Raw genomic sequence first — 23,960 nt, 5'->3', positions numbered from 1 at the left:
AGCTCGTTGTCTGTGACAAAATGTTGTCTTCGTAGCCAGATGCTCATGTGAATAGCATTGTGAGCTGTAATGTGGGTAATCAAACACATCCCCTAGAAAACGCTGCAGGAGCATCTCCATTGCCGAGCATGAAGGAGGAAACGTATAACAGTCAGGTTACGTGGGCTCAATTGCTTCAGCCGAAAGCTCTCACTAGAACCTCACACTTAGGAGGGGGGTGCATTTTTTCTAGGCAACTTTAGGTTCTCAGGGTGCACTCAAAACTGAAAACAGCGACGTGACGCAATCGACGGGCATAGTGGAGACACTGCCCATTACTTCTGTGCCAAGTTTCATCGGATTTTCACTGCCATTTCCATTTCGCAATCGATCTGACCTTACTTTTCCAATGGCCCTCGTATCTTCCTGGTAGAGTCAGTCACCGTCACGGAAGTCATCATGCATGAAGGAATCCAATTGCGAGTTCTTAGATGTCACGTACCCAGGCGAATGTCAACCCACAGAGTAACTGTGCCCCACTATACTCCGTCTGTCACACGGTGCTTGTTTTTTGGCTGATGGCACACATAGATATTACCAGAAAACTAGTGCATCCAGTCAGGCAACATGTTAAGATTGGTCCATAATCTACTGTAGATCCGATGATATGGTGCCCATTTGAATCGTAACTGATGATCTAGTCATGGAACACGTAGGAGTCGTCTGTTGTGAAGCTCCAGGTTCGATAAGGAGCCTTGAACGCCGTGCTCCCAAACACTCGTGCTAGCATCAATACCGTACTCTGCCACAGATGTCCGCCTGTGCTGTCTTACAGAACGACCAAGTCTCCGATCTGTGATGAGTCGTCCAACACCTTGTTGCCTACTCGTTGTTTCACCATCCTTCAACCACTTTTCAAAGCTGCTCACTACCGTAGTACTCTAACAGACCACCAGCTTCGCCTTTTCCGAGAATCTCGTTGCTAGGAGCCAGGCCATGACAATCTGCGCCTTGTAAGAAGCGTCTCTTCTTTCTTTCTCAGTGCTTATCTTATCTGAACAACAATGCCCTGTGATAGCTGTTCAGTTTATAAAGGGTGTTCCTAAAATGAATGTAAAAAATTAGAGGGCTTGTAGCGTGTCTCACAATAAGTGACTTCCGCATAGCAACAACCCATGTCCGCACCCCTTAGCGTTCGGTCCTATACGTCATTTAAAAGCGCAGCGCGAAACTAGGAATTTGCGTATACAATCAGACACACAATTAGAAACGGTAGCAGGCTACGGAGTAACGTTTTACTTGCAAACTTTAAAACACTGCTGGAAGCTACGCCGTCTTCCTTGAATGCATGGCGTACAACGATGGCTGAGGGATTCTCGCACAATTTCAAATACATACGGAAAACTGTGAATTACATCAGCGGCTGCCGTAATGACGGGCTTTCAGCTCTTCATTCATCTCGATAGGTGTTTCACAAACAACAGATGTCAGGCGTCCCCAGATGAAAAAGTCAAGGGTTTTTTAAGTCGGAAGAACGCGCAGGCCATGCCACTGGCTCACGGCGCCATATCCGGCTCGCACCAAAAGTCTCACGCAAATGAATTCGCACCGCATGAGCGAAGTGCGAAGACATACCATCATGTTGATACCACATGCACTGTCGCATGTTGGCATGTTCCAGTTACTCAGACACTGTCTCCTTTATGAAGATTAAGTATCTGTTTACGTTCAGTCGTTGGTAAAGCAAGTATCGATCACTCGCCTACCAGACTAGCCAAAACATTGACGACGAAGCGCCATTGGTACCACGAACAAAGGCGACATGCGGATCTTCCCCTGTATGTAAGTGTTGATTATGGCTGTTGACCGGCCGGAGTGGCCCAGCGGTTCTAGGCGCTACAGTCTGGAACCGCGCGACCGCTACGGTCGCAGGTTCGAATCCTGCCTCGGGCATGGATGTGTGTGATGTCTCTAGGTTAGTTAGGTTTAAGTAGTTCTAAGTTCTACGGGACTGATGACCACAGCAGTTAAGTCCCATAGTGCTCTGAGCCATTTGAACCATATGGCTGTTGAATCCACTTTCCCTTCTAAAGGACACATTATATGTAAGAAATACAAAGCACGGGAATTGAGATTGATTGGCGCTCTTCTACAAAAACCGCTGGCAGAAGTCAATGTGATGCGAAAAATCTTCTCTGTTAACGGCTTGAATTTTCTGAAGGTGGTTAAGGGTGCAAATCTTCTTCATTCCGCACATGCCAGACTGCGAGCTTGCTTGCCGTGAGTTTGCTGAGGGCGTGTTTTGCATCAGTTCTAACGCCTTCTCTTCAAACTATGGTGTAAGCGCTGTGCGTCGACGGCCATGTCTGTCTGGCCTTCGAACCCGCATCACAAAACGAATGCATCGGACTTCGATGTAGGCCGTAAGTGTTCATACGGCATTACGATACCTTGTTAGCCGGTAAGTCACCTCTAGTACACCTGCCTCTCTTTGGGACCTGTGGATGGAGATGGACATGCATGGCTCTGGCACTTGCGGATTCAGAAACTGTTAAAAGTACAACAGTTGAGCAGAGGGAGTATTTCCATCTGCCACCCCGTAAGCACAGTGCATTTCTACCACCTCCTCTGACGGAAAGCGCGCCATTTCCCTCCTCTCAACATAGAACCACGCTCAAGAGTGTCCCCATTTGTTGACGGGCGAATCCAACTCTCCACTGTACACAGAGGCCGCTCTCTATACCGTTTCGTATCAAACAGGAATTTGCACTGGCAAACGCGACGCGTTCGCGTCCAAGCAAATGACAGGCGAAACTCCATGGTGTTGCCCCGCCAGGTATACCTGCAACCATTTCGACCAGGATGACAGGCTGTATGCCTACCTTCCCAGCGGCGCGCACCGCTGTTAACCTTGTTACTCCACCGAGCGAGGTGGCGCAGTGGTTAGACACTGGACTCGCATTCGGGTGGACGACGGTTCAATCCCGCGTCCGGCCATCCTGATTTAGGTTTTCCGTGATTTCCCTAAATCACTCCAGGCAAATGCCGGGATGGTTCCTTTGAAAAGGCACGGCCGACTTCCTTCCCCGTCCTTCCCTAATCCGATGAGACCGATGACCTCGCTGTCTGGTCTCCTTCCCCAAAATAACCAACCAACCTTGTTACTGCTACGTCCGACCTCCTGCGGGAATCTCAGAGTAGCGAGCATGGGGTAAATGGATAGGGACTGCAGATAGTTGGCGCTATTTGGGAATGTGGATCTGCTGTGAGAGGTGCCAAGATATTCTGTGCAATTGCTTTAGCAATGTGTCCCGGATGGCGCAGTGGTTACCGCACCAGCCTAGTAAGTTTAGAGCCCTGGTGTGCTACACTTTTTCACTCGTCACCGCTGATTCCGCATAATGTCCTGAAGCAGCTAACATCAGTAATACCTTCCCTTTTCTTTCCTTCCTCCCCACCTCCAACTTCAATTTACATATATACTTTACATTCATTTCAGGAACACTCTGTACACAGCGCTTTCCTTAACGCGTCACGGGCCCCCAACACCAATAGGTGGCATTGAGTTTCGTGGTTGGTTGTGGTCACATTCTTTCATCTCATCGGTGTAAGGTTCCCTGCACAGAATGTGTATCAGCTGACGTCCGCAGTTTGTTGGAGAAAGATGGAAGTTGTGCAATGTGTAGTTGAATTTCAATTAAGTTTTGATTTATTGTCACGTATTTTTGAGCTATTATCTAGAAACTCTAAACGGGTAGTACATATTCAATAATCATAGTGACATACAATGGTTTATATTATGTAAATAGTAATGAAGTACGTTAACAGCAACGATTGGTAATATTAAAGTAGAAATTAAACAGAAAATTGAAAATAAGAGTCTATTAAAGAAAACATAAACTGAAATTAATTAATTCAAGTTATAAGTGAATAACTTCGAGCTTTTATCACTAGACATGTTACAGGAAGCCTAGGAATATGTCGAGATTTGCCCAATAACCACAACCATATGTACTTCTAAACCTATTGCTACTATACTACTCTACATTTCCCACACTGGTATGTGCATGCCTCGGCGATTCTCAAGTCTATGCTTACCTGTGTAAATGGCCATGGCATTCTTTCATCACATATATCCTCTGTTTTTTGAAAAAAATCTTTCTCCTAATCAAATTTGTATGTTCCTGTCATTGTCTATAGTGAAGGAATAGCTTCTTATGCTTTGTTGACGTTATATTGATACTCTGAACGTCCACTTGATCTTATAGACTGAAAGTTAAGCACTTGCCTTTCAGATATTTTTTGTGCAATCATAGTAACCGTATTTCACTAGTTCTGGTCACATACAGTTGTTTCCAGGTCGCAGTCAATTTGTCTGCAATCTGTCCCTACCTGAAAAAGAGGGCAGCTGAAAAAGGCATGAACAGCGGAACCTTTCACTCCACATTCACAGATTGGTGTGTTACTACATCCCACTTGATGAAAATCTTTGAGATGTAGACAATGATCTTATGATAGTTCCACCGTACCTCGAGTAGGAGCAATGTCACTCCGTTTCACTCTGTTCCTGATGTTTTTGGATGTATTGTGAACCCACCTTGCAGTGCTTCTAGTGGCTGTACCACACGTAACGGTAATTTATAGTCAGTAGTTGCAGAATAGGCAGTCTGATGCATAAACTTAAACGCTTCTGAGTAACAGATTGCCGGCCGTGAGGCCGAGCGGTTCTAGGCGCTTGAGTCCGGAACCGCGCTGAGGCTGCGGTCGCAGGTTCGAATACTGCCCAGGGCATGGATGTGCGTGATGTCCTTAGGTTAGTTAGGTTTATGTAGTTCTAACAAGGGAACCTCCCCATCGCACCCCCCTGAGATTTAGTTATAAGTTGGCACAGTGGATAGGCCTTGAAAAACTGAACACAGATCAATCGAGAAAACAGGAAGAAGTTGTGTGGAACTATGAAAAAAATAAGCAAAATATACAAACTTAGTAGTCCATATGCAAGATAGGCGACACCAAGGAATATGTGAGCTCAGGATTGCCGTGGTCCCGTGGTTAGCGTGAGCTGCTGCCGAACGAGAGGTCCTTCGTTCAAATCTTCCCTCGAGTGGAGAGTTTAATTTTTTATATTCAGGCAATTATTATGTGTCCGTCCGTCCGTCCGATGCGAGGTAACTGCGCCGTAGTATGGGGACGCTACACCTAAACAAACATCGAGACATATTCCTGTCATGTAACGCACATGCCGTCACCAGTGTCGTATAGAATATATCAGACGTGTTTTCCTGTGGAGGAATCGGTTGACCTATGATCTTGCGATCAAATGTTTTCGGTTCCCATTGGAGAGGCACGTCCTTTCGTCTACTAATCGCACGGTTTTGCGGTGCGGTCGTAAGACACGCACACTAAACTTATTACAGTGAACAGAGACGTTAATGAACGAATGAACAGATCATAACTTTGCGAAAAACTTATTACAGTGAACAGAGACGTCAATGAACGAACGGACAGATCATAACTTTGCGAAAATAAACAACGTAAACCTTTCACTCGAGGGAAGACAAGAACCAAGGACCTCCCGTTCCGCAGCTGCTCACGCTAACCACGGGACCACCGCGCTCCTGTGCTCACACTGTCCTTGACGCTGCATATGTGCACATAGACTACTCAGTTTGTATAGTTTGCTTATTTTTTTCATAGTTCCTCACAACTGCTTCCTGTTTTCTCAATTTATCTGTGTTCAGTTTTTCAAGGCCTATCTACTGTGCCAACTTATAACTAAATCTGAGGGGGGTGCGATGGGGAGGTTCCCTTGTAAGTCTAGGGGACTGATGACCTCAGATGTCCAGTCCCATAGTGCTCAGAGCCATTTGAACTATTTTTGAGTAACAGATTTTACATGTTCTAGAAGGTTTCTTTTCTCGCCTAGAATAATGCATAAATATCTACTAGGAGTGCTGCGTTTTACAGGTAAATCTGTGAAGGCTCAGAGTAACGATGTGTAGCGTAGCGTGTTTGGATTGGGGCAGCCACCCTGGGCGGGGCGACGGCCGGCCTGGTGGGCGGCTGGACGAGCAACGCGGCACCGGCGCTGCGGCTGCGCGGCCTGTCGGAGCCCTCGCTGGCGTGGGTGGGCGCGCTGCCCGCCGCCGGCGCGCTGCTGGGGGCTCTGCCCGCGGGGCTGCTGGCCGCCAGCCTGGGCCGCCGCCGCCTGCTCGCCGCTGCCGCCGTGCCCAGTGCCGCCGCCTGGCTCGCCGTCTACTTCGCCATCGGCGACATCGACTCGCTGGAGGTGGGTCGCCGCCTCTGCTGCTTACCGGCGCGGTCGCGTTCACGCCTTGCTCATCACAGGCCCCACTATACGCCTAACACCAGCTGAGCAGGTCGTCATAATCGTCACACTATAACCCATTCCCACAGTTTTCATTGAGACATAGTTCTTTTTCTTCCTCAGTACTATATATCATTCCCAAGACCACTCAACATTGCACTAAGGTGACAGAAGGTATGGAATAGTGATATGCATACATACAGATGGCAGTAGTGTCCTGTACACAAGTTATAAAAGGGCAGCGCACGGCCGAAGATTTTTTTTTTTTACTTAGGTGATTCATGAGAAAAGATTTACGACGTCATTAGGGCAGGAGAACTAACAGACTTTGAACGTGGAATGGTAGTTGGAGATAGACGCATGGGACATTCCATTTGGGAAATCATTAGAGAAGTCAATATTCCGAGATTCACAGTGTCACGAGTGTACCGTAAATACCAGATACGAGGCATTACCTCCCAGCACGGACAACACAGTGGCCAACGACCTTTACATAACAACTGAGAGCGCTGGCATTTATGTAGAGTCGTCGGTCGGTGCTTACAGACAAGCAACACTGCTAGTAATAACCACAGAAATCGAAGTGAGACTTTCGATGAACGTTTCTGTTATGAAAGTGGGGTGAAATTTGGCGTTAATGGGATATGACAAGCCGACGACTGACGCGAGTGCCTTTGCTAACAGCACAACATCGCTTGCAGCGCCATTCCTAGGATCGTGACCATATCAGTTGGACCCCAGACGACTGGAAAACGTTGACCTGTTCCAATAAGTGCCGATTTCACTTGGTGAGAGCTGATGGTAGGGTTCGATTGATGGACAGACCTCACAAAGCCATGCACCCACGCTGTTCAAAATGGTTCAAATGGCTCTGAGCACCATGGGACTAAGCTTCTGAGGTCATCAGTCCCCTAGAACTTAGAACTACTTAAACCTAGCTAACCTAAGGACATCACACACATCCATGCCCGAGGCAGGAGTCGAACCTGCGACCGTAGCGGTCGCGCAGTTTCAAACTGTTGTCAAAAATTCCCTGTGCAAACTGGTGTTGGCTTCATAATAGTGTGGGCTGTATTTACTTCGAATGGACTGGATCCTCTGCTGCTACTGAATCGACAATTGACTGGAAATGGTTATGTTCAGCAACTAGAAGGTCATTTGTAGCCACTATTGGACTTCGTGTCAATTCGCAGAGTCGCTGGGCCACACTTGCTTACCATTCATTTGAGGGACATACAGGACAGTTCGAACTAATTGTTTGTCAACTCAGATCGTCCTACGTCACCCTCTCATCGAACATTTTTAGGTACATAATGGAAAGGCCAGGTCGTGCATAAAGTCCTGCATCGGCCAAACTTTCGCAATTATGAATGGCTGTAGAGGTGACATGGCTCAGTATTTCTGCATAGAACTTGCAGCGTTTTACTGAGTGCAAGCCATGTCAAGCTGGGAAAAAAGAGGTGTGAGACGATATTAGGAGGTATCCCATGACTTTAGTCCCCTCACTGTGCATACACTTACGGAGTCAGTAACTTCACGATTTCGGTGACAGCTCGAACTTAAAAGTTCATGGGGAATTAGAGTGTTAAGTTCAGAGTAGAGTGCAGAAAGGAAGGGAAAGAGCACTAGGGTCACCGCGGGGGGTTTATTGTCTGCTGGCATAAAACAAGAACAACTTGATTTCGATTTTGGAACAAATAGGTGATCCCGTATAAAGGATTGTGAAAAGCTGAAACTGCAATCCCAGCAGTATGTCTTGGAAGCAAGCAGCCAGTGTCCATCTTTGCCTACAGCATCAAATTCATATCCTACTACTGGTATAATTCGACATTGTTTTCACAGTCACAGTGGAGTGGACCATGTGTGATGATAGGTTCAGGATGGTATGGGATAGCACAAGTCTACTTAGATAATAATGGACTACACGTTCAATAAAAATTTTCCTTTTTGATAAAGACACACAAATATATTAATAACTAGTATTTAGCTGCAGCTTCGTCCAGACATGCATTTGATGCATATATTGAACACACCTCATTCTCCCTCTCTCTGTCTACACCTCTTCTTCCCACTGTCTGTTCACCTCACCCTTACACCTCTATGTGTCCATCTCCTCCAACCCCTCTCTCTGTCCCTTCATCCGCTTCCCCCCCCCCCCCCCCCGTACACTATATTTCCTCCATCCCCTCTCTCTTTCAATTTCCACCTTCCCTTCCTGCTTTCTCATCTGAACACCTCTCCTACACACCTTCCACCTGCATCATGCACTTCCCTCTCCCCTCCCTGTCCTTTCCTCCTCCTCCTAACTCTGACCATCCCCTCCTCTGTCCTTCTCAACTGGCATACAGTCATACTTGACTGCATGTGTAACCGCTGCAGTGCAGTTCAACAAAAGAGACCAATACTACTCATGAGGCCTGCTGTTTCTGTGTCAAATTTTTAGATCACACTCACGGAATTGAAAAAAAGAAAAAGATTACGAAATAGATGTCAAAATACATGATATAATATGATATGATGTTAGACACTAAATAATGGACCCAGAGCCAGCACTCAGTTAACCAAGGAAAGCAACAGTCATAAGAAATCGGAGACCACGTACAAGATGGAGAAATAAAACACGTAATTGAGGTTTTGAGTTGGAAAAATATACTGTCTAGTGATTGCACGTGACAGGTGAACATGTCGCATTACCTCAGCGGAGGCATGGAGACGTCGGTGGCATGGATGCAATCGTAATTGTTAGTTACCATCGCCATCCGGATGATCTGATTACCGTGACGAGCGAGGAAGAAGATCATTAACCGTTTTTCCACCAACTGGTAATCTTTTTATCGGCCTCATTAGCGTATCTCAACATAGCATCGAAATTGTAGGAGCATGTGATCTTGAGGCCGGATCTACCAGCCAGGCAACGTCAGTTTACAGCGGCAGAATTCGATTGCTGGTGAGGCACTGATGAAGCTGTGAAGGTTTATTTAAAACCTTTGGTTTCGAAGAAAACGACCGACTGCTCAGAGAACACTGTATCGCACAGCCAACTTAACACTGCTCATGTGCACACTTTTGGGCAGGTTGCTTACTTAGGACAGACTGCTAGACAATGACTTCTTCTGGCGACCAGAACCGCTTTTCTGACACCTCTGTGGACCATTCATGCGTGGAGGGCCGTTCAGACTTAGTACAAAATGTACTCTTAACCACGAGAAACACGGTCTTGACGAAAATTACCAACCTCTGAATTAACTGCTATTACCTTAAGCCAAAATTATGAGCATTACCTCTGTACTGGGGCATCATTGCTATCTATTTGATAAGAGGGGTTGTCAAAAACTAAGTGACACATTTTTACGGTAAGACAAGTAACTTTTATTGAACCTTGCACTTTTCTTCTTCAAAGTAACACAGATACATGGTACTATTTTTGAACCTAAACTTTGGAGAAACTTTCCATTTGCCGCTCCACTTCACTCGCACACTGTGATGCACCTGTTATCAATACTGCAGCAGAACTATCTGTGTAGAAAACCCAGAACATGTACTACCTTCTTACAATATGCCATATTTGTTGGCAATGGTTTTAGCGTGTGTCGGCATGTTTTAACAGACTTTCAGATGTCCCTACCTATCTCCAATCCTCCCGCGCAGCACACAGAAAATCAGAAATTAAACTATATTCAAAATTAATTCATAAAGTACTCTCATTGCTACCCTTAAAGTAATGTAATTCTCTAATTATCTCATTTCTTATGTAGGGATAACAGACTGCCATCCGTGGAGTGTGTGACAACACAATTAATAAAGCTGTAGATAAGTGCCTATCAGACATTTCAGTCTCCATACAATAGTAATGCTGGGTCACTTCTCCTCCCTCTACAGCGTTACAAAACATGGCTGTCACGTACGAGGCCGATATCCACATCTGCGAGATTACTCTGCTATTTACAATGTTATGCCTGGCACAGGGTTCAATGAATCACCTTCAAGTTGTCTCTGCCGTCCTACTCTCGATCGGGGCGCGGGGAAAACGAGCTCTTAAAATTTTCTGCCACAGCCCTGATTTCTCATATTTTCTGGTAATGATAGTATCTCGCTACTTAGATGGGTGCCAACAGAATCTCTTCGCAATCGGAGGAGAAAACTGGTGATTTGAATTGTATGATAAGATCCCGTTGCAACGAAAAACGCCTTTGTTTAATGATTGGCACTCCAATTCACATATCATGTCTGTGACACTATCACCCCTATTTCACGATAATACAAAACAAGCTGCCCTTCTTTGTACTTTTTCGATGTCATCCGTCTCTCCCATCTTATGCGGATTCCACACCGCACAGCAATACTCCAGAATAGGGCGGACAAGCGTGGTGTAGGGAGTCTCTTTAGTAGACCTGTTGCACCTTCTAAGTGTTCTGCCAGTGAATCGCAGTTTTGGTTTGTTTTACCCACAACATTATCTATGTGATCGTTCCAATTAGGTAATTTGTAATTGTAATCCCTATGTATTTAGTTTAATTTACAGCCTTGAGATTTGTGTGACTTATCGCGTAATCGAAACTTAGCGGATTTCTTTTAGTACTCATGTGAATAACTTCACACATTTCTTTATTTTGCACCATACAGATATCTTATCTAAATCATTTTGCAAGTCGTTTTGATCATCTGATGACTTAACAAGACGGTAAATGACAGCATCATCTGCAAACAATGTAAGACGGCTACTGAGATTGTCTCGTACGTCTTTGATATAGATCAGGAACAATAGAGGGTCTATAGTACTTCCTTGGGGACAGCCGGATATTACTTCTGTTTTACTCGAAGACATTCCGTCTGTTACTACAAACTGTGACCTTTCTGACAGGAAATCAGGAATCCAGTCGCACAACTTAGGGGACATTCCGTTGGCACACACTTTGGTTTAGAAGACGCTTGTGAAGAACGGTGTTGAAAGTGTTCTGGAAACCCAAAAATATGTAATCAATTTGACATCTTCTGTCGATAGCACTCATTACTTCATTAGTATAAAGAGTTAGCCCCCACAGCGTTCTGAAAAATAATCATCAATGTACTTTACCTACTTTCCATGTAAGTACTAGGCCTGTGATGCTTTGGTATGAGTACATTCAGATATAAGGCAGTGCAACTGGGGTAGAGCTGACAAAAACACCATGTTATTCTGTACGTGTGCTCTTCTGTTTCACCATTAAGTCCAACAATCGGGGAGAGCAAACGCCATTTTTTGTGCTAGATAAGAGAAAACACTGTCGAATTTCAACGTGAATAACGAGTCCTGATCGGAATGTAAAACTTGTTACATATCACAGAGGTACAACACAGCACAGCATGTAGACATGGAGTTACGAATTCAGTAACTCCATATTAATGAATCAAGCATGTTGTCAACAACCCCCAATGAATTATGACGGAGAATCTGTTGGTGTTGCTATTATCAGCAGTGGTAGTGGATATATGGGGAGTAATACCGTGACGGCGTTACTAACTTTCAGAGACGATGGAGAACGGTGACCGTATCAATGTGAGGTAAGAGATCCTGGTCCAATACCGACCGAGTCGAAAGTTACAAGCTAAAATGTTTCTCTCTTCCTCTGCACGCTCTATGGTTTCCCCACTTTGGGATGAGGCGGGGTGGATCGAAACAATAAAAAAATGTCCAGCAAATAAGGGCTCTAACAAGCATACCTTAAGTGCTATGAGCACTTGTTCAGGAGATGGTATGTGTTTCACAGTAGCAAAGATGAAGCAGCGGTCATAGCCCTTTGACATACACGCTAGAGTCCACGTTTACTGGGTGGTATTATCTTGTTTTGGTCTATACCGATACCTCTCAAAATATTGAAAGCAAAGAGCTTGCATTGGAAAAAGCCCACCGTCAGAGGTATCAGAACTATTTTTGCTTAGTCGTTTCCGGGCCAGAACTCCTCAACAGCAACTGGTGCATTTATACTTTTCCAACATCAATGCAAATTTGTAACAGTATCACGCAATCAACCTATATACATTGACGAGCCAAACCGTTGTGTCCACGGCAAGGTTGAATTCCGACTGGCGTTGTAGCGGGCACGTGAACCACTGAGGAAGGTACATTGTCCCGTCATGTAAATGTGGCCACCTGTCAAATGCCTGAATAACCATCCTTTGCAGCGTGGACCACTGCGAGATGTGCAGGAAGAGAGTCAGTTAGGTCCTGAAAGGTTCCGACAGGAATGAGCAGCTGTGCAGACTCCATTTGCATGGCCAGCTACGCTAGTTTCTCGGTTGAGGATCCATGGCGCGAACAATCCGATAGAGGTGGTCACACTGATTCTCGATTGCGTTTCAATCCGGGGATTTCGGTGGCCAGGGAAGTACATTAAACATATCCTGGTGGTGTTTGAATCACACACATACACTGCGAGTTATGTGGCATGTTGCATTGCCCGGCTGGTAAATGCCGTTGTGCCAAGGAGAAACAAACTGCTTGTTGTTGGGGTGGGCATGGTTCCCAAGGATAGACGCACACTTGCTTTGATCCATTGCATTTCCAGTACATTGCACCTGCATGTGATTCATGGTATGCCACAAAATTTTCCCCCCCGCCGTAAGTTTCCATCTCCTAATTTGGACCCTCCCGAGGATCCAACGGCAGTCTGTCCGATGGAGCATAAAAGCTGATTCGTCTGTAAAAGTCATCTGTCGCCCGGTCTGCCACAAATTTTCAGATTGTTCCACTAATCTAAATATACTGGTACCTAATGCCTTTAATCCTGTGCGTCTTGGCTATTGAGAAAATTTAGAGAATCGGCATTTTGAAGCTGAGTAAAGAACATTCTACTACCGGCAACGTACATCCCGTGTAAATACCGCTAAAATAACATAGGAGAAATTATGGCTCGTACAGTAATACAGAAAAGCGTTTATGCCCTTCTTCATTTGCGAGTGGAACAGGGAAGGAGATAACGAGTATTGGTACCGGGTATCAGCCGTCAAGTACCGTTAGGTGGCTTGTGGAGTATATATGGAGATGCAGATTTACAATGGGTCAGACAAGCGCTATTCCCATTTTGCGTGCAGACAGCTTCTGTCTGTATCATGTGTCGCTTCAGGAGCAGACTAACATGAGGAATTGCAAAAGATGCATGAAATTCTTTCATCGAAGAATCTTGCTAAACAATGAAGCTCCCTTCACAAATCATGGAAAGCTGATTGTAAGGAATTTACATTCTTGTGTTGCTGAAAATGTGGTCTGGCTTACGAAGTTTGAACATGAGACGCAGTGGAGTGTGGACCGTTTGAGCGTTACCTGTACGCTAGGTGTGTTGCATATCTCTTGGGCGTTATTTCATTTCGATCTCATTGTTTGCGTACGCGACCAGTGTCTTACGTGGTTCCCCTACACTGGAAGTGCTGAACTGTCTAGAAACTAAGCACGGATATGTATATGACCGTATAACCACAGAACATTTTTGTTCTACATAGTTATTCTCCTGTCTGTTACTTAAAAATAAACATTATTTACAGGAATATTTGAGAATGGCAATATTTAATTCAGATATTATTAGACAATTATTGATTTGTATCTTGAAACGTGACGATGTCGTAGTAAAAATAAGAATAAAAAAATCAATACAAATTTTAAATTTATCATACAGCGCTAGACAACGCAAGTTCTTCCAAAAAAAGTGTTAAACAACGCTTGAATAATTCGTCATACGTGGAACATGTTTCTGTTCATAAACAACTATTAAAGTTATCAATAATAACACGAAACTTTTGCCGTTCGTAATGATGAAGAAAGTACCAATGAGTACAAAATAGCAACAATAATTCTATAGATTTTTCTCAAGTTAGTATATGCAAAATGTCCTTGCATTAAAAGTATCTGCTTTTGTTACATAAAAAATCAGAACTTACATGATCAAATAATTTTTGTTACTTATAAAATAAAATTTATAAGTTCATAAAATACGCAATGAGTTAACACTAAACGATATGCCGTTCTGATTACGTGTTAAACAAACAAAAAAGCAAAGAAAAGTCATCGACTCCTCGTTTCTCTCTCACACACCCTACCCACGCTGTCAAGACTACCGGTAATGTTATCATTTACTATGTTATTTATGTACTGTAACAGAAATATCGAACCGTAGTTTGGTAGAGTGCAACTATAGCGGTATTATCGAAGAAATCAGTTCAGTCCGACAAGAAATTCTTGCATGAGGGCCTTTTTCAATGTACCTCAGAAGACGATGGACTGATGACATCAATGGAATTTCAGAGAAGTCCTTATCACATCTGATTTAATTATAGCAGTAGTTGCTGATTAAGTTAGCAATGTAATTACGTTTCTTTGTATTATGTTCTTGAGAAAAAGTTATTATTTAACAGTTGGTGCACCTCAATTAGCTGTTTTGCAAATCCATTCAATTTTTGACGAGTACTTTTCTATCAAAGTTGTGGCAGAAACAGGACCACAACTATTGCGCTAGTGAACCGCTGAATAATCCTTAGATGCTGTGTCCTTCCCCTTCCATTGATCTCCCGGTCGAAGCACATGAAATCAGGTGTCCCGTCAGCCTGAGGCTACAGGTGCTGTACCATAAAACCAACTTCTGCATAAACTAGCATCAGGTGCCGTGTCCAAAGCAGGAAAAATCCTATATTCCAAACATTCTAATCAATCTGAAGAAACTAACTGGATTTTTTGGGTGAAACGCTTTTAAAATTGTGTCTTTCAGAACTACATCATCAGCAGCAGAAATCTATACCATTCCATTTGAAAAGAAGCGTGTAATTAATATAGCTTCTAAATAAGGCTACACGTCATTCTGTGAGGATTTTTACGCAATCCGATAGAAGAGATGTTCGAAATTTGCACTATCTCCACGGAGGCTGTGAGAGCAGTACTGTGGTACGTGGGACACTCACCTGACTTCGCTGGTAGTAATCCAGAGCACATTGGCAGCTCTGGAATATATGAACGTCATTACGGACCATTTGCACCCACTCGTCCTTAACGTCTTCTCCGGCTTGAAACACTCCCGTTTAAATTCCTTTACTGGGTTTAGTGTAATTTACCGAAGCCGCGAAACAGTTAATTATTATGGTTATATGACCGTGTGCTTAATGGATGAAGGCTATCGGTTTTCCTGCTGTGGTTTCGGGGGTATTTCAACCGAGTGCGGCTGTTCTAAGACTGAATAGTGGAATGATTGAAAGTTTGTCTATTATTAAGGACCATAAAGGTTGCGATGTACAAACTGATATATATTTCCTACTAACACACCAATTCTGAGGCAGTTGCTACCTTCGCCTTACACGTCTAATTACAGTAATATCTTTTTATTGGTTGCTGATTTTCAGTACTTCGTCACACGCAATGCTGATGGTTAACATTCACAACAATCCTATTGCAATCCATGGTTGTTGCTGGCCGACGCGGTTGACGCGAAACACGTAATTCGGCACTTGTCACTTTCTGTTTCGTATCACTCGTGAATCGGTATTAGTGAGAGTCAACCCCACGACGATCAGGGGGACGTGCTCACTCGTCATACTCCGGTGAGTATTAACGTTTACAACTCATTCGACCACCATTCTTGCCCGTCTCTCCAAGACTACTGCTCACTCGACACTCTCCAGCGCTACTACGCACTTGACACTAGTCTCACTACCTACTGCAGCACTCGACAATCGACTCCTGTCTGCTATCGACGTGGGCGTCGGATACTAGCATCTATGTTTGTGGGATCACGGATTCCTTACATCCCCGCCCTAAAAACCTTCTTTGTAGCCACAGGCGAAAAAGAATAATAGGAAAAAATTATCAGATAGCATATAAATGAAAATGAGGAGCATAAGTTCTGGTTCAAATACTGAAAATTACATCGTATCACAAATAATACCCTATTGACTCCGGTAGCAAACTGCCCCTACAGAGACATAATACAAAATCAACAAAATCAATCTATCTTAATTAACATAGCATGGTAAATAGTTTTATAAAACTTTGTCTTACATTCAATTAACAAAAATCTTCACTTTCAAAGATTTGTATGAGCCATTAACTACATATTTGTTATTACTTGCTACAGCAAAGACAAAAAAACAAATTAGTTGAATGCCAGCTACCCCTTTAGTATGCCGTCCTTTCAGCGGGGTTACTGCCGCCCATACTATTATCACTAACTTATAACTCACTTGGTCAACACACATTAAAGTTAAGGAAGAAATTCACAGCTTATTCATTTGAGTCCTTAACATAAGCAAAATTGAATACGAGAACAAAACATAGCACTTATACCTTGACTTGTGCAATTATTTTACAATCCCTCATACATCTACAGATTCAATAATATTAAATGCTCCATTATACCACTAAATATGTCTTACGTAACTATTTGCATCACTATAACTAATGTGGTCATCCAAAGTACAAGACCAGTTGAGGTGATAACGATTTAAACAAATCTACGCTCTGATTGTTCGAAATGAAGGCTGCTATATATTACGTAATAGTTTATTGTCGGTAACTGTATGAGAACTGCTAAGGAAGCACTGAAAGTTGCTAAAAACACAACTACCAGTTGCTACAGAACAACCAACAATTGCCAAGGGACACCTGAGCAATGATAGTAAAGGGAAATGTAGAGGGACGGACGTGTTAACTACAGCGAAGCATGTTCACGAATTCTTTATATGATTTCGACAGTTCCTTACTGAGAGCCCTATATCGTCCTTCATGTTGGTAGTCCCGACATGTATGAAACTTGGACGTTATTTATGCCTCTGATCCTACTGTCTCATATGGTGAAATTTGTACCATTCTTCGTTATAAATATATCGTTACACTTCTATTACCTATGTACTGTGGTCCATGTTGTCCATGATTGCTTATGTTTGTTCGAGTGCAACAGAGCCTCGGTTTCTTAGCAGTTGTCGAGCAATGTATGAAATCATAAATATAGGATTAATGTGTCCACAAGGTAAAATTGCTTCTCAGATATATCCTCCACAAAGCGAATCCTTGTAAATAGTTACGTAACTAGTTGTTAGTCGTACCCTAGAACCTGGTTAAATGACGCCTGCCTACAGACCTGAGTCTCGAGTGACAAATTAGCTACGGCGGTCGCATGTGGGCACTTAACCGCTATAAGAAGGACTCCTAAGTCAGGCTGCTACTAGGTAAGGCAAAGCAGGTAGAAAAAGAGAAGAATATCACAAGAAATGGAAAATAAGCGTCATAAAAGATCAAAAAATACTTTGAAAAATCCTTGTTACGGAAATCGCTTTGTTCCTTTAACAATTTGGGTATTGTTTTGAAAGTAGTAGATTTTTGCAGCTTTTCAAATTGCAGAAAATTAATATCCGAAGACCGAAATTCCGACGAGTAAGAAATGGAATCAGTCAACTCACAAAAATGCATATTTGTAACAATATTTAGGAGTCGTGGGTAAATCAGGTGTGAGACTTCGCTTCATTCGCAAGGTTCTTGGAAAAAGCTGTGAGTTTACAGAGGTGGTTGCTTAGAAAACACTTGTGCATCTCATCTAAGAACACTGCTTATGTGCGTGGGACCATATCAGATAAGATCCAAAGGGGATACTGAGAGTATAAAAAGTGCGAAACGAGTAGTCACCTGTTCTTTTTCCTCACACGAGGGTTGCAAGGAAATTCGTAAAAACCATAACTAGCATATAGGCACTGATTATCCCACGAAAATCCCACTTACAGGTTTTCAAGAACTAGCAATAAATGTAAAATCTGGAGGTGTACTTCATCACCTTTCGTCTCGATCCCGTGAATAGAAGATTAGAGTAACTTCAGCTCGCACCAAGAATTTGAACATTCATTCAATAGGGGCTCCATACGCCATTGGAGTTGAAAGAAGCGCTAGCATCGTACAATTCTAAGTAGCCTATATCTTTCGCTTCAGTGGTTATAGGAGAATGTTGAGTATTTATGTAGACGTATAACTAACGAAATGCCTATTTATCAAAGCTAGATGAAACACAGTGACATATGGTACAATGCTAAGCCACCTCTAATACGCATTTCAGGAGGATAACAGAGTAGGTAGAACATGAATGTAGAAGTAGGTGTACTCAAATGCTTAGTTATCACGGCTAAACTAAGGAAGAATGACTGTGGCACAGTGGCAAGTAGACAGCGCTATGCGCTATAGTGGTTAGCAAAGCATGTATATTACCTATTTTGATGTATATGTATTCCAATGTCAGATAATCACAACCGAAGTTAGAAACAAGGGCAAATGACAGTGTGCTGTGTCCTTTGTCACACACTTCAGTAGTTAGAGTACATAGTTGATGTAGCAGTATCGAAACGCCTGACTATCGTAGCTACATGAACGAACAATGAATTCACTTTACACCCAAAATATTTATTCAAAGTGATCACGTCGCTCTAATTTGCCTGTAGGGATCGTTAGCAGACAGCGGTATGTACTCGACCAAACTGTGGATTCTGCTGAGCGGGCGAGTCCTGCTAGGTGTCGCTATGGGCGTCGCCACGGTGGTGGCACCTCTGTACTCTGAGGAAAGCTGTGACGTGGCCATCCGCGGCCGCCTGGGGGTGGCGCAGAACCTGCAGATCGACGCGGGCATCCTGCTGGCCTACACGCTGGGCGCTGCGGGGGCGTCGCTGGAGACACAGACCCTGGTGCCGGTGGCCGTGCCGCTGGTGCAGTTGGTAGCCCTGCTGTGGATCCCCGAGAGCCCAGCCCACCTGGCCGCAGCGCCGGAGGCCGAGGCGATGCGCCGGGCGCCCAAGGCGGCGCGATGGCTGCGGCTGGAGCTGGACCCTCTGGAGCGGCGGAGGCGGGAGGCTGATGCGAGGGGCGGCAAGGAGACGCCTCCACTCAGGGTCAGGTGAGCACACGGTGACAGGTCAGCGGTGAAGTACAGAGTACAGGTTGAAGGGTACTCCTCTACATATTCACTCCTGACTGGGCACTGACTGAGCGAGCTAAGGCAGCATAGCAGCATATCGAAACCTTAAGAATACTTATGGGAAGAAGGTTGAGTCACCAATTACACAGCTGCTGTTGCTGTTCCACATTCATTCTAGATTACCTTATAGGCCGAGGTCTTTTGTTCGTGGTGAGATTGGTACCGGGGCAGCGACATTTATGTATTCATGTTGCTTCTGCTAATGTCAACATTCTTTTGACATTTATCTGTTCATTGTGCACTTAACAAAGACATTTTAAGGTTAGGAAATCTATTTATTTGTAAATAATTACACCTCAAAAATTTTTTTGCTATTTATTGTGAAATGATCAGCCAGATACCAGAAGTAGTACGAGGGTGCGATGTAAAACATTTCTCCCGAATTTTCTTCAGTGGATTGGGAATTATAGCCTACTAATAGCCATATACATGTTTATTAAACCTTGACGCGGTTCAACAGTTTGAAAATTGTCTACTTCGGAAGTTTTTTTTACACAGAATCACATTATCTACGGCCAATGTGGGAATAGTTGACTCTGTCCAGTACATGTATATGTCATGCACTTAATCGCCATTTAAAACACATTATTGAGGAGTAGTAACTCTTTACTGTAGGACGTTGCCTTAAAATTTTTTAAACATCACACACTTTACATTTCGCATCGTTGGATCCACGGTCAAGTGTGTCTTACTTTAAGACAAAGCTCTACAGCAGAGAGCAAATACTTTCAAATTTTAAATGTTCATTATGTGGATAACACGTACATGTACTAGACAGTGCCGACGGCTTCCCTACTGGATATACATAATGAGATTCTATGTACAGTACCTTCTGAAGAAGAGAGTTTTAAAACTGTCGAAACGACAGTCAAGGTTCAATAAAGCTGTATTTTGCAAATGGTAGTCTGTTATTCCCAATTCATTGAAGCTCCTCAATAGAACCAACGTTATTAACGGTCTACATCTTTGTTCTCCTTGTCTACATATTTATTTCAAACGTAGTTACCCTGGTGAGGGAGACATTTCTCCCAACTAGAAGCCAGTTTGTTGACATCGTCACTGCAGAAAGTTTGGCGTTGTTGACAAAGCCACTACCTCACCCCTGCTTGCACATCTTCATCATTACAAAGTGTAGTCTTCGAAAGTATTCTTTAATATTTGGAAGCCGATGAAAATAGGATGGTGCTAAGTCCGGACTGTATCGAGGATGATCGATGACCATGAACCCATTGCGTCATATTGCTGCACATGCAGCAGCACATATGTGTGGTCATGCTGAAGGAGAGGATGCTCCATGTGTGGATAAATTCTCCGAATTCGAAACCCAATTACGGCACACTGTTTCTCACCCACCGACATAGTTACGGTACACACTACCATGTTACACGCTACGATTCAGATCATTCAAGCGGCAGAGGTCTATACAATATGTAGACATGAAGAAAAAAGGTGTAAAACATTATCAACATTTTGTTTTATTTAAATATGTTTAGAGTTTTCACGTAGAAATTTCGGAGGCATTATTTTTCACGACGTTCTAGTACATATCCGTAAGGGTAGTAACGCTCCAGTTGCTACAATTAACATTTGTAATGTTTATCCAAGTGTATTAGACGCTCACAAAATCCAAAGATGGTTTTCTACTTTCAAATCCGGTAATATTGATCTTTCATACTTTTGTCAGACAGGAAGACCAAGAACTTTCAAAGAAAGAAATGGTTCAAATGGCTCTGAGCACTATGGTACTTAACATCTGAGGTCGTCAGTCCCCTAGACCTAGAACTATTTAAACCGGACTAATCTAAGGACATCACAAACATCCATGCCTGAGCTAGGATTCGAACCTGCAACTGCAGCAGCAGCGCGGTTCCGGACTGAAGCGCCTGGAACCGCTCGGCACGAAGAACTTTATGAAGTGACATATTAAGGGCAGGAATTAAATCAAATCACTATCAGACAATCAAGGAATTGTCAGACATCCTCAACAGTCCTTGATCGACCATTGCAGAATATTTGCAGCAGATCGGTAAAGACAAACACGGCTAACCGATCCACTACTTCCAACTTACTACTTCAGCGACACTATACAGAAGCGTTTTTCGATAGTTTGATCACTGTAAACGACAAATGGGCTCTCTCTGACAATCCAAAAGGCAAAATTAATCGGCTCTCTCCGAATGGATCACCAAGAAGTACAGCTAAGCCAGCTATATACACCAAAAAAGAGCTTTTGTGTGTTTGGTAGAGTATTCACGTGGCCGTTCACTTTGAAGGGCTGAAACCTCGACCAGCTGTGAATGCAGACATTTGCTGTGAACAGTTACATCAAGTAAATCAGTCTTTAATTGAAAAGTGCCCAGCTACTATTAAAAGAAAAGGTGTTATTCTGCAACACTATAGTGCAAGACCGCACTGCGCGAGAACGAACCCTGGAAAAGAATTATTGAATTGGGATGTCAGATATTGCCTCACCCGATATTGCACCACTGAATTTCCAATTATTACATTTTCCAAGTGGGATAAAAACTGAAAATGTGAAATATGTCCAGATGTAATCTCTAAATATTTTTCTCAAAAATATATAGAATTTTATGGATCCGTTATTGAAACTTTGCACTCTAGATGGCAAAATGTTGTTGATATCGAAGGTCATTACATCAGTTATTAAAACAAAGAACTTTTTAAGCATTTATCTATTTGAATTTAATGTAAGAAAGAACGACATTACCGGGGGCCCCTGAGTTCGCCAACTCAGGTGTTATACTGAAACATTTTTCAGATTATAATCCCGATGGTGGAGAGGGATGCGGTGGTGGGAGGAGACAGTCAGAAATATTTTAGAATACTTTGGAGATGTAATTTCGCTGAGTTCCACACATACAGTTTTTGCGAGTGACTACTGTTGTACATAAATGATATTTAGACATTTCGGGGCTTTTTGGTGATAAACATCCGCGTAGTTTAGGGATTTGTGGCTAGAAGAAACAGACATGCGAAATTCAGCAATAGTCACTGCTCTGGATTCTTAGCTTCCGTATATAATACTCAGGTTTCCGAAGAAATTTCTCTTAAGCCATTCAGACATTCTGGAGTGAATGGGACGCTCAAACACCGTTTACGAATTCTGTTGTAGTACAAGCAAATAATTTTAGAATGCTTTATGGGTTTTTGGTTGAGTGGGTTGTACGTTTAATAATCTGTGTAGAGGCAGGAACTTTTCAGTTAAGGCCGGCCGTGGTGGACAAGCGGTTAAAGGCGCTACATTCTGGAACCGCGCGGCCGCTACGGTCGCAGGTTCGAATCCTGCCTCGGGCATGGATATGTGTGATGTCCTTAGGTTAGTTAGGTTTAAGTAGTTCTAAGTTCTAGGGGACTGATGACCTTAGAAGTTAAGTCCCATAGTGCTCAGAGCCATTTGAACCATTTTTTTTTCAGTTAAGTCCCAGACAAGCTGCTGGTGGGGCAAAGTTAGTCCCAATTTGGGTTATCTAGAATGAGACGCCTATTTAAGCATGTGTTTTATTACCTTTAGAAATCGTTATTCAGAAACGAGCGATGGAAATGGGAAAAGGAAATTCCGAAAGTGAGATGAGAGATGTAATTCTTAGAGAATAAGTTCACAGAACACTGATAGGAAAGTGTGGAAAAGTAACTGCATAAACGGCATTCCCTCAAAATTTTTGAGATCCTTAGGAGGATATGGTACAACTACTCGATCAGATTTGAACCATGTCAGCCGGGAGAAATACGCTCAGAATTCAATAAGATCTTAACATTTCCAATTCTGATGACAACGCCGGCAACTTTGGCCGAGCGGCTCTAGACGCTTTAGTTCGGAGCCGCTCTGCTGCTACGGTTGCAGGTTCGAATCCTGCCTCGGGCATGGATGTGTGTGATGTTTTTAGGTTAGTTAGGTTTAAGTAGTTCTAAGTCTAATGGACTGATGACTTCAGTTGTCAAGTCCCATAGTGCTTAGAGCCATTTGAACCATTTCTTCCTGATGATAGCAGGTACTACGCAGTACTACGCAATCTTCAGTCTCATAAGGGTTTTTTGCAAAATACTGACACTAATTACTTATACAATGATGAAAAATTTTCTAGACACTGAACTCAATAAGGACCCGACTGTTTCCAAGAGAAACGAAAGTACACCCCACGCAACACTGAACCTACAGTTTTAGTTACCATATAGGTTAAAGAAAGCCACAAGTACTTTCATAGAATTTGTAGTTTAAAGTAAGAGCTTTCGCCCATGGTGATTGGAATACATTGCTTGAAAATTTGAAGGTAGCACGGATAAGACACAGAGTGCTCAAGATTGTTTGTAACTTGTACAGAAACCAGACTGCAGTTATAACAATCGACGGACTTGATAGGCACTAGTTGTTGTTAAGGAAGTATAACAGCGTTCCATCGTCCCCAACATTACTCAATGTGTACATTGAGTAATTTGTGAAACAATAACAAGATGTTAATTATAAAGGAAATCAAAGTTAAGGGAACACAAATTAAAATTCGGAGGTTTCCCGATGAAATTATACATCTGCTAGACACGAAAAAGCATTATGAAAAATGTTGAAGAAAATGGATAGGATCTTGGAAAGATTTAGGATTAATATCAATAAAGGTAAAGCAGCTTACTTGGGTATAGTCGAATGGAATCGGGTGGTCTAGGTTAGGGAATGA

The 23,960-nt window shown here is 43.2% G+C and overlaps 1 protein-coding gene across 1 annotated transcript in view; it reads left to right on the top strand.

Annotated features, from left to right (window-relative positions):
- The window catches only part of LOC126412635 (facilitated trehalose transporter Tret1-2 homolog), a 203,978-nt gene that overhangs the window by 161,606 nt on the left and 18,412 nt on the right, over positions 1 to 23,960 (top strand). The window contains exons 4-5 of the mRNA XM_050082312.1: positions 6,006 to 6,268; positions 18,743 to 19,191. Of these exons, the coding sequence (XP_049938269.1) occupies positions 6,006 to 6,268; positions 18,743 to 19,191 (712 nt within the window). The remainder of the gene's footprint in view (positions 1 to 6,005; positions 6,269 to 18,742; positions 19,192 to 23,960) is intronic.

This window comes from Schistocerca serialis, chromosome 7, assembly GCF_023864345.2.
Source record: "Schistocerca serialis cubense isolate TAMUIC-IGC-003099 chromosome 7, iqSchSeri2.2, whole genome shotgun sequence".
In the NCBI taxonomy this organism is placed as follows: Eukaryota; Metazoa; Arthropoda; class Insecta; order Orthoptera; family Acrididae; genus Schistocerca; species Schistocerca serialis.
The sequence above is the reverse complement of the archived record's forward strand: the minus strand, read 5'-3'. Positions and strand labels throughout refer to the sequence as shown.